Consider the following 12,278-nt stretch of genomic DNA (forward strand, 5'->3'; position numbering starts at 1 on the left):
CTCCTTGGTCCATTGGTTGAATGAGAGCAGTCGTATTAGGTGGCAGAAACATGCACCTAATACGGCCATTCTCAGCAACCAAGTCCTTGTCGCACGGGTGGGCAGGTGCATTGTCGAGGAGAAGGAGAGCCTTTACCTGGTCGCGAGGAATTCCCAGTGTCTTCGTCTGGTAATGTATGACCTCCTTGACGTAAGTGATGGTGAAACCAGTCTTTGAAAATCACAGCTGTGAACCATGCTTTCAAAGAATGGTACCATACGACAGGAAGGACATCCATCACCCCACGAAGGCACCGAGGCTGCTTTGCACGGCCAACAATAACGGGCTTAAGCCGGTGCATGCCGTTAGCATTGGCACAACACAAAGCAGATATCCGTTCCTTAGAAAGCTTGCGGCCAGGTACACGCTTCTCCGTCTCATCGGCGAGAGTGTTCGTTGGCACCGAGCGATAGAATAGGCCAGTTTCGTCAGCGTTATAGACTTGACCGAGAGTGAGGCCCTCCCTGTCGATCAAGCCTTTCACCTTGTGCCGAAACTCGTCCACTCCATCCTCGTTAGCGTCCAATGCTTCGCCATGTGCTTTACGGTTAGTAAGGCCATGTCGCAACTTGAACGCGAAGAGCCAACCCTCGGATGCCTTGAAGTCTAGGGCGTCGTGAAGCCTTGCAAACTTCTCAGCAGCAGCCTTCAGCTCCGTTCCACGTACCATCACACCAGCTGCACGTTGCTGTCGATACCAAATCAACGTGGAGCGGTCGATCTCTGCATACTTGGGAGTAAACATAACCTTCCTCTCCACGTTGCGTTTGCTTCTCGACGAGAAGTCAGCCGTGTACTGCATGAGCTTGTCTCGGGAACGCTTGATATCAAACAAAGTCGACCGGGCCAGGTTGAACTCGCGGAGAATGCGAGAGGAAGACCAACCCGCATCAACCTTCTCCAATATCTCCCGTTTCTTCTCCAGAGTCAACACCACTCTCTTCCTTTTCTCAGGAGGCGGGGCCATCATCACACACACTAAGAGTAGGGCAGAGAGCAGCAGGAGGCCTTGCAGCAAGTACGGCACCACCACAAAAGCGAGCACGTGGGCAGCCATGACGAAGAGCGTAGGTCTTGTCGCGGTGAGAGACAGGCGGGAAGTGGGGAGGATGCAGCGGCGCTCTATCGGACGTCGGAGGAATGACGAACCAAAACAATGCTCTCACGCGGCGCGCGCGGCAAGTTCAAATTACGGACGGCAAAAAATCGATTTTTTTTCCAATTTTTTTGGATTTTCGGACCATTTTGGGAATGTTTGATCCCAGGACGATAAGGTTCGGTTAGTGGGGATGTTCGGTTATTGGGCGTCCGGATATTAGAGGGATTACTGTATTTCAATACTCTATGGGATTATACTGCATCTTGAGACTGTATACGTAAATATCAAATATTTTCAATCTACAATATACGGTACTCCAGAGCTAAAAAAAAAAAATGACTACTCTTTACATCTGCCACTGCTCATATGGTCAGCTGCTGCATCACCTCATTATCAACTTGTTCGATTTATGAAAAAGTTTGGCAGGGTACAGGTGGTTGACATATTCAAAGTTCTGTTCACTGAAGTTTAAAATACAATAACAAGTTTTCTATACACTGAGGTCGTCATAATCTTTCATGCAAGGTTTTCAATTATTCCTTGAATAAACCTGTAACTGTAAATGGTTTCCTTGTGTTCTTTGCGCTTCAATGCAAAGTTGAGCACTTGGATACTAAGATACTGTCAACCCTTTCAAATAGACAGTTAAGAATGGCCTTTAGCACCAAAATTGCCATTAAATACTATTCTCTGAAAGTGCCATTAAATGCCAAATTCCATGTAATTAAATACCATTAAAACCAGGGTGGTAGGTGGTGGCGACCATCATCCACTCACTTGATGTAGTGCTGCCTATTTCTTCCTTAGCCTGTATCATTCTTTTTCTGTGCCTGTCCTCCTCTCTTCCTATTTCTCCCATCTTTCCTGTCATTTCTTATTGTTTTTCTTTCCTTTACAGGTGGCTTTACATTGAGTGACAAGTCAAATGGTTTCCTGTAAGCCAAGAAACTATTTACAACGCTGGGTGGTAACCATATAACCAAACCATACGTGCTCCCTACGTGTCAGCAAGTGGGTTGGTGGAGGGTTAGTGCCCCTCCCCGTAAAACAAATAACTCAAGAGTCAAATGGCCACCCCTTACGGGACTATGGCGTCTGGCAATAGATAGACAGACAGATAGAAATCAGGGTTCAACCTGTATTTAACCTATACTTTCTTTTTTTCAACTTTACATATTTTTTTAAAATTCATTAATTTGTGGCCACCCCTTAACAGGATTAAGGTGTCTGGTTATAGATACATAGACTAGATTGATAAGAAATGTCCATTTTATTATTTATTTATTTTTTGTTCAATTTAATGCGCTTTACTATGACACTGGTGAGGGACACCTTCCCACAGTGGTGATGATGCACCTAAACAAAGAACTTGCTTAATTTCACAAATATCCCTTACCGTCTCCCTCCTTCCATCTCCCAAGTTTCCGGGTTTAGCCTACTGTGCTGAGTTCATATTTATATAAGCCTAAGGTTTCATCTACTGTACTACTACCCTTACCTGTACAGTACTATCACTACCATCCCTTCACTGCAATGACCTATTACTTCAATTTATTCTTTCTCTCCAAATAGTCTATCTATTTATAGCCCGACGTCCTAATCCCACAAAGGGTGGCTGCAGACAAAATGCCTCCAACTTGTTCTGTCACCCACCATTTGACTGCCCTCCCCCCAACTCACTCTCCCCTTCCTCATATACTTAACTCCATCCCTCCACCTCATCATCGGTCTCTCCCTCCCTCCACTCCACCTACGGTACATAGCCTACACCCTCTTACTCAATCTTTCCTTCTCCATTCTCTCCACATGTCCAAACCACCTCAGGGTATTTCTCCTAATTTTCTCGATCACATCCACATCCACATCCACCTCACCATGTTCTTTCACTTCTTCATTTGTCAGCATGTCCCTCCATGTCACTCCACATGCTCCTCTCAGGTAACTCATTTCCACTGCTCTCCCTCTTGACATGTTCCCCTCTAGCAAGGTCCACACCTCGCTTCTATACATCAGGGTAGGTATCACAATACTATCATGTAGTGACTTCACATACTGCTGGGTTGACTGCAGTGGTTCTGACCCTTGGTGTCAGCAAGCTCTCAAAATATCGAACCTGTTGAATTCCCAAATGTGGGATGCTCATATAGCCTATATGTTTTTATTGAGAGAGAGAGAGAGAGAGAGAAAAGGGGGGGGGGATTCTCAGATACATAAACACAGCAAACTAATATGGAGGGTGATCTAAAGGTACCGGTACAGTATTATTCAATATTTTAGATAAACTGACAAATTTAGTACCTGCCTATTTTTTCTACTGCAGAAGTTAACAGCTAAATAAACTGCCAACCATGAATCATATGTAGGCTATGCTTTGTAACGGCCAGGCCGCCACTGGAGCGGTTTCATGTGCTATGTTAGGAAACATACTTCACCTTTTTACTCTATTTTAAAAAATTAATGTGTTTTTACCTGTACATTACGGTGAAATTATTGTACCGATTGCGTTACATTAGTTGCATTACTTCCTTTTTTTAATGAAGAGTTAAAAACTGTGTAGTGTTGGCAGAAATACAACAGTGAGCATTTTGAGTGCCTACAAAGTATTGTACCACAAAATGCTGGTAACAAAGCTTGCTCAATGAACCCCTATTATTATCTTTATTATTATTACCGGTATTATTGGCCACCATCATGCACTCACTTGATGTAGTGCTGCCTATTTCATCTTTCACCTTTATCATTCTTTTTTGTGTCTGCCATCCTCAATTCCTCTTTCTCTCATCTTTCTTGTCACTTTTTATTACTCTTCTGTCCTTTTCAGGTAGATTTACATTGAGTGACAAGCCTAATGGTTTCCTGTAAGCCAGGAAACCATTTACAATGCTAGATGGTAACCATTTAAACAACCCATACTTTTTCCCTACATGTTAACAAGTGGGTTGGCAGAGGGTTAGTGTCCCTCCCTGTAAAACAACTAGCCTACAGTAATCTCTCTGGTATACAGACGGCCACTACCCGGACACTGTGATCTGGCTGTTCAAAACCATTACTCATACATTTCCATTTTATCCTGACAAAATGCTTGCGTTCAGGTGGAAATTATGGCCACTGCAGGGTATGGTCTTGGTGTGATGATTGCTTGTCTGTGGTTGATGGGTCTGCTTGGCCACAGTAATTGCTTGGCTGTGGTTTATAGGTCTGCTTGACCACAAAGAGTAGTGTTAAACAACAGGAACAAGTGTTGCAAGTGTTGTACAGTGTACTGTACTGGCCTTTTACACCAGCATTCAAAATTAGGTAATGTACAACGGGGAGCCTGGGAAGAAGTCCATTATCTGGATGGAACCATTACCCAGACAAGCCTTTGTCTCTATTATACGGTATCGGATAATCGAAGGATTACTGTAACTCAAAAACATAATCTCTTATGGGATTATGGTGTCTGGCTATAAAAGACAGAGTATGATTATTACCAAGTATTAAAAAAAAAATGGTGCAACCTGGACGTGATCTGAGAGTACTGCAGCACTCTCTATGAAATTCACAAAGGAGAAATTTGCTCTTATGATCCAGGATCAAGGCTTCCATTGGATCAGTGTACCAACCTTGATTTAGAGATTAACAAGAGGCAGTTTCACCTTAAGCAGGTCTTCATGGGATCAAAGAAAACAATTTTACCTCATCCTAACACTGAAGCAGAAGTTCTGTTTAATCTTTTTCAAAGTATGGCTAAAAATCAAAGGGAAAATACCGTAATGATCTTATTAAGCTAGTAGAATAAATTGGAACCACTATGTTTTCACCTCTTACATTTACAGACTCATTTTAGACTGTACAATAACAGGTAAATTAAACAGTAAATACACATGCCCTTTTACACCCAACCCCAGTGTTTTTAAAAAAAAAAAAAAAAAAAAAAAAAGAAAAAAAGAAAGAAAGAAAGAAAAAAAATGTTGGGTGCTGTCACGGACAGAGGTGAATAATTGGGGCCACAGGGGGAAAAGGCTGATAACCACTGGTTTAATGAATGGTGTGTTTCTATGATGGCACCATGCTCTATGCTTGATTATCTACAATGGTTTAAAGTGGCAGTATGGTATGTGTTGTTTTAAGTGATTATGAATATTACACTGCCTGGTTTTGACTTGGATGGGTAAAAATATCCCCCCCAAAGGGTAAACTCTGGGATGTTTGTTAATGTATCCCATTAAACTGCTCAACATTATATATTTTAGAAATGCAACTGTACTGCAAAGTGAATTATACCTAAAAAGCATAAAGAAGGAACTTGATGTACATGAGACACTACCCAGACAGAAATATTTACCTTAAAAAAAAAAAAAAAAAAAAAAAAAAAAAACATATACACACATCAACATTCATTGTAAAACCAACAATCACCTGGCTCAAGATGCTTCTTAGGGCAAGTACTGTAGGCTATACAGTACTTCTAACCTCTCAAAGTTCAGAATGTTTCTTGTACACTACATAACATCACCTGGAAGCAGTATGGATAAAATGCTAATTATTGTACCGGTATTACAAAGGAAAAATTGGCCATGTGGAGAGGATGGAGGGTGAAAGACTGACGAAGAGAGTGTATGTGAGTGAGGTGGAGGGGGAAAGGGGGAGGGGGAGGCCGAGGATGAGATGGAGGGATGGGGTGGAGAGGTATATGAGAGAGGGGGGTGTGAGCTGGGAGCAGGGGAGTGAAATGGCGGGGGACAGGGCAACTTGGAGGCGATTTGTTTGTGGCCACCCCAAACGGGATTGAGGCGTCTGGCAATAGATAGATAGATAGATGTCCCCGGGCTGAAAGGGTCAAATCCAACGGTAATTAAATGAAGAATGTCTTTTAATCTCTTTTGGTCTGGGAATGTATTTTTGTGTTGCTTTGGTCACCGCCAGATAATATAGCCTAATTCAGCTTACGTACAGTACGGAATGACTTTTCAAGCAGGAAAGGTTAAATACTACCTTCATTAACCCTTTCATTAGCTCACAGGGGCTCTACTAACCCAAATACAAGATTAGGTTTGTGTGCAAGAAGTTAGAATAAAGCACAAAAAACATTGCCTGAGTGAAGTTAAGACATTCAGTCTGTTGAAATAGGGTATGGTATTTTCATCATAATGCTACTGTGTCCTGGAAGTTTTCTTCATATAATGAGGCTCTTTCTGAACTGCCAGGGTGAGATATATACAGCCTTCACCAACCTTTTCATTATTAAGGTGCTCTCCAAAGCTGAATAAAAGTGTGTGAAATTAGAAAGAATAATCTGTAAACAGACACCACTATAATGAAAGGCTTAAGTTACACTGCTATCCAGTCCTGCGGTTGCTTTCAGCTGCCACAACCGGGTCACTCACACAACCTAAATGCCTGTACTAAGTTGTGGTTGCAAAAAATTTGAGACTGAGTTATGAGGTAGGAATGCATCTCCTTGATTACTAGATATCAACCCTCAAGTCTGATTACAAATGGCCATCAAATGAGTAGACAGGGGTTAGGTATCTCAAATTTACAAAGTCAGTTGTATGTAAAAGTTGTGAAATTTTGGAGCCTATCCCAAACTTAAAACAAGGACTGCCTTTAGTCTATTCCATTCTGGCTATCAATCTGCATTTTAAAAATTTTGTTCTTTACAAAACTCCCCACTAATCCCCATGCCTCACTGTGGCGAGGCGCTGTCATCCACATGAGAACATCAGTTCACTGCACGGGATCCCCCTGCAGGGACAGCTGCTTGACTGCAGTTGATGGGTCTGTGCAATCAGACACATGGGGTACCACAACAACAAACGTCAGTGGTTCTTTTTTTCTTATTATCATCCCTCCTTCAGCTCTTCTCTTTACAAGTTCTTCCCAAATTTCTTCACTTTGTTCTTCATAGTCCTTTCATTCCACCTTTTTCACTTTCCTCTTTCATTTTTCTCTTTTCTTCAAGTTTTGTGCATCCTCATATACTGCAATTTTTAATTCCTTCATATTCCAAGTTTGCACTCAGGCCTCCTTATTCATGGCTATGCTTTTACATTTTCGGTTATCAATATTTTGATAGATCAACTCAAACTACACTTATTTAAGGTGCATTTTGATACTTTAACACTCTGTGTTGTTAGGTCATCTCAAAATACTGTAAATTTTAAACAAGTACAGTATATTGTAACATCTGATGATGCTTTATCGCACTACAAAGGGTTCCATCCAATATACTGTATTACCACTATGCTGGGAATCAAACCTGGGACTCCCAGGTGAGGGCCAGGTAGCAATCCACCACACCGTGACCAGGTAAAAGTTATCCCACATTGTCACAATCTTGTAACCAATGTCCTTCTACTCCCTCAAGAGGGTGAGATAATCCCCTGGCACTAAGGCAAGTACCCAGTAAATGCTTTTAATCTATCCCAAGCACTTATGGCAAGTCATAATGAAGAGAGAAACCTGTACATTACAAAGGAAAAATCGTCCAATATATTACCATTATGCCAGGACTCGAACCTGGGACTCCCAAGTGAGACCCAGGCAACAATCCCTCTGGAAGTCCCAGGTTCGATTCCCAGAATAGTGGTAATATATTGGATGATTTTTCCTGTGTAAAGTAATGGTTTCTCTCTTCATTCTGACTTGCCATAAGTGCTTGGGATAGATTAAAAGCATCTACTTGCCCAAGTACCAGGGAGTTATCTCTCCCTTGAGGCCCACAGTGGGGACAGAGGGACATTGGTTACAAGACTGTGATAATGTGAGATAACTTCTACCTGGTCACGGGATAGTGGATTGCTGCCTGGCCCTCACCTGGGAGTCCCAGGTGTGATTCCTGGCATAGTGGTAATATACTGGATGATTAATGATATGTGAGAAGGTGAAACTTAATGACAGCAACAACACTGGGAGTGGGGGGCTAGTGGAGAGGGCCAGGGAGCTACGCATCTACAACACGTGGGTACTCAGCCTAACTTTTGTTTTTGTTAATACCGTACTACTTTAATACCAGTCATGTTCTTAATTACAAGTTATACCTCTTTCAGGGTTTTACCTGATGGTGGGTATATGTAGTGGACAATTTATGTGGGGTAGGGTGGTAAGAAGGGGTAAAAGTGAGGGTTTTGGAAAGTCGCCAGATTACACTGTACCTTTTACAGGCAAAAATATTGTTAAAGTAACGTGTGTTTGAGTATGGTACCACAGTCCTTGTCCACTCTGTATCGTCCATGTTACTCGAAGACTGACTGTACTGTATATCATGTTTAATCGTTACTTTTTGTCCATGAACCACTCTTACACTTAAAATGCCAAAAATCCTCTTTCTTCCATGCTGTAACTTTTTCAGTTCTAAATCACACCAGTTTCTTTCACTCACTTTCTGCCTCACAATCATCTATCTCTTCTGTTTTTCACCACTTTGTTTCCATTTTCACTCCACAGTGGTCCCTCGCGTTTAGCGTGTTTCAAGTTAGCGATTTTTGCATTTAGCAACAGGTTAGAAAAGATACCAAACCCGTGCATTTAGCAACTGTCTTACGCTTTTAGCGATGTGGGGCGTGAAATGCCTTGCCCGTCTGCCACCAGACAGCCATTGTTATCATTGTTGTGAGCATCTGGTGACCTTGGGTGCTTTTTTTTCTCTCTCAGTGCTGAGCATTTGGCATTTTTCACTGGTGAATAGATGTATAACCATACAGTACTGTATCTGCATTATGTATTGCTAATACATTGTGTTTAATTTTCAGCACTTAAAGTAGGAAATCAGGGGTCAAAAGGGTGACTTGGAGGATGAGCACAGACTAACTGATATTTTTCCCATATAAAGTACAGTTCGCATTTGGCGATGGTTTTGCCAGACTCATTAAATCGCTAAACACGAGGGACCACTGTACAAGTATTTCTTTCTCTCCTGCTATTATTAGCTCTTAACAAATGTATAATTCTCTTTCTTTCTTCCTCCATGACTCATTTTCCTTCTCATCCATCCTTAAGATGTTTCTCACCCTCACTCCATCCATTCTGATAAACTTTATTAGCTGCTACTCTCTCTCTGTATGCATTAAGGGGTTGGATATAGCCTTCAATAAACCTTACCCAATTGGTAGCGGCAAGAATTAACTACCACACAAAAAAAATCAACATACTGAAAGGATTCATTTTAAGTAATAAGCACTGCTAAATAAATAACATTAATAAAGGCTCTCTCTCAGAACACTACTGACAAAAACCACCTCCCAGGATGCAGTGTTAGGCAGTATATAGACCTAGGTGGATGCAGTGTGTCTAGTTGATGGTAAATGTAGAGGTTAAGGGTTAGTGAGGTGTGGTTAGATCAGTACCGGCAGCTACTTAGTAATATTTGTAACTTTTGTGAGAGGGAAGAAGGGAGGGGAGGGGTCAGTGGAGAGAGAGAGAAAGAGAGAGAGGATAGATAGTTAGCCTAGATGGCTACAGTACAATAAAAAATAACACACACACACACACACACACACACACACACACAAAGAAAAAGAGAGAGTGAGAGATAAACACAAAGGAAAGTGTTCCATTACAGCATAGTACCGCTGCTGTCAGTTATCTCTTTGCACAGGAAGTTATCGTACTGATAACGCTTCACAAACTTTGGAACCAGCTAGTTTTTACAACAGATAATGCTGATGTTGGCCAAAGCTCACTGGAAATGTGAACCCAGTGGACTGTAGGCTAAGTTGCCCTTTTACGGCAGTTTCACTATCCTCCTTTGAGGGAAGGGGGAAGTAGTTATGGGTTATTTGTATAACTAGGCAGATGAGCCACCTGATTATAACAGTGCCACCTCATGAAGATGTCTCCCTCCAGCATCACAACAGCTACCCGGTATGAAATATACACTCAGTAAAACAAAATCAAAAGAGTACAAATAAAGAAACCTTAGCTACTTATCACATTACAATCACTCACAGTCCTAGGCTGCATGGTGCTTTGTAAGATGATACTTGAAAATATATTAAAAGAACAAAAACATGCAAGCTCTGGTATAGGTTATGTGACAAAATCTATACAGGGGAAAAAAAAAAAAAAGGAGGGGGGGTGTAGAGGTTCAAAGCTAGGCAACTATTGTTAGGTACATCTCAGGACAGATAACCAACCTACTCCTTGGTTGTTGTTGTGGTCCCAGGTTCATCTAGGCTAGGCCTAAGTGTGAACATGATGACTGCGGCACTCTGATACAGCACAGCAAGGTGGCTTCATCACACCATAGTCTGGCTAGATGTAATTTTTCTGAGTATTGCAGTGTATGAGTGGATGTCTAATGGTGGTTCATGAAGGATACTTTTTGGTTGAAGGATCTGGATTGTTGAAGTGGCTATGTCATGTGTTTGTTAAATGCAGTGTTAGGTGGAAGGATGTTACCGAGGCACTGTGTAGTGTTGGAAGGTGCTTACTGTCTGCTTCTCTGAGGAGGGTAGTGATGCAACATAAAGTAGCTGAAGCAATGAACGATGTCTATCTATCTATCTATTGCCAGACACCATAATCCCGTAAAGGGTGGCCATTTGACACTGAGTTAGTGTGCTTCTCATATTCATGGACCTCTGACACAAAGTACAAGTATTTTTGCTTTCACAAGGTATTCATCTTACTCTGGCACAGATTTTTGTACTTTGTGGTTTATTTTGAGTAGCACAATGGCTGAAAAACATAATGCTACAGCTCTTCATCTTTTCCGCTGCACTTCATGACTAGAATATTCTATATCAGTAGTTGCTCTGCTTCTACAAGTCAGCATTCAGGACGAAGAGATGGCATCTGGAAGTCAAGTTAAAGTACAGAGTATTGGGTAGGGCACCTTTAGGCCATGTTAAAGAGTACAGGGTAGGAAAATTTTAGGTCAAGATAAAGAGCTCACAGTAGGGCAATTTTATCCCAGGTTAAAGTGTAAAGGATGGGGTACTTACTGGGAAGGGGTGGGAGTTGGGTCGGCACTGCAGCACCGCACGGGCCGTCATCTTGCCGCTGTCTTCGACTTGGGGTGGGGGGGCCAGAAGGGGGGGGCCGCCCACGGTGGGGGGTATCAGCGCGCGCACCCCAGTCGTCCTTCCGCAGATGTGGACCATTTAGGTAGTCGGCATGCCCACAACGCCTCCACTGCCCAACCATTCACATCTGGCCCTGTCACTCTGGCCTAGCAGGCTGGAGTATCACGTGACCCTGTTGCTTGCCTCGCCCGCAGGGAATTCGTTGTTCACCTCACCTGATGGAATTTCACAAGCGGTATGCTTCACGTTGCCTCAACAAGGAGCTTTTCACGTTATTTCCTTCAGCAGCTCTACTTTCTTTTAACATCCTTGGTTTATAGATCTTCACTTTATTTCCATTAATGGCTCATGTTTCTTTTAACATCCCTGGTTTATATCTTACTTCAAAATGACAACTGGTACAGACTCAAGATCTTTGTGTTACTTTTTCTTATACAAATTAGCTGTTTTGCACACAATTTTTTCTGTTAGCAACTTTGCTTCATATAGCCTAATTCTCATAAAACTTTGTTGATAGCTATCGGTATATCTTATCTTTGTGGTAGTTATTTTTCTTTATACTTTTGCTCTTTAATTAACCACTGGCCTCATACTTTTTAGGAGCTTCCTTTGTTAAGCCACAATCTTTCCTGGGCTTGCTGAGTTAGCGTAATGATCTGGAGGGCAATAGCTATTATTCACTCTGGACACTTATATCATGCAGGGCCACGGTCTGCACCCCTCGTATGCTCTTCTTCACCACTGTCACTGCAGAGAAAGAAAAATCAAAATTATAAAATACAAAACTTATATAAAACATAAGCATCAGTATAGGATGTTGGACAGCAGTTTTCAGGGTTATATTCTAAGTAGTTTTGGAGACTAATACCTTCCACATATTACACCTAAATACCCTGGTGTTACTGATGCAATCTATGTCAATGTTAAAACGATACCAGTAGTAACATAAAGAGAAGACTAAAAGTGTAATATCCAGTCCAATATCAGTCACTGAGGGAGGGTGCTACAAAGTCTCCTGTCTCACCTGGAATACAGCACTTAACCCTTGCATCCAGGTGACATCATCATCCTGACCTATTTTTCCAATTAAGGATGAGATAAGGATGGCAGACTTTTGATAAGTCTCTTC

At 41.9% G+C, this 12,278-nt stretch overlaps 1 protein-coding gene across 1 annotated transcript in view; it reads right to left on the reverse strand.

Moving 5' to 3' along the window:
* The window catches only part of Slmap (Sarcolemma associated protein), a 203,938-nt gene extending 192,586 nt beyond the window's left edge, over window positions 1-11,352 (reverse strand). Inside the window, exon 1 of the mRNA XM_080268629.1 lies at window positions 11,069-11,352. Coding sequence (XP_080124755.1) covers window positions 11,069-11,227 — 159 coding nt within the window. The 5' untranslated portion in view covers window positions 11,228-11,352. The remainder of the gene's footprint in view (window positions 1-11,068) is intronic.
* Window positions 11,353-12,278: the final 926 nt, after the last annotated feature.

This window comes from Coenobita brevimanus, chromosome 28 (genome assembly GCF_032717465.1).
Source record: "Coenobita brevimanus isolate Jiangsu-jjx chromosome 28, ASM3271746v2, whole genome shotgun sequence".
NCBI classification, from domain to species: Eukaryota; Metazoa; Arthropoda; class Malacostraca; order Decapoda; family Coenobitidae; genus Coenobita; species Coenobita brevimanus.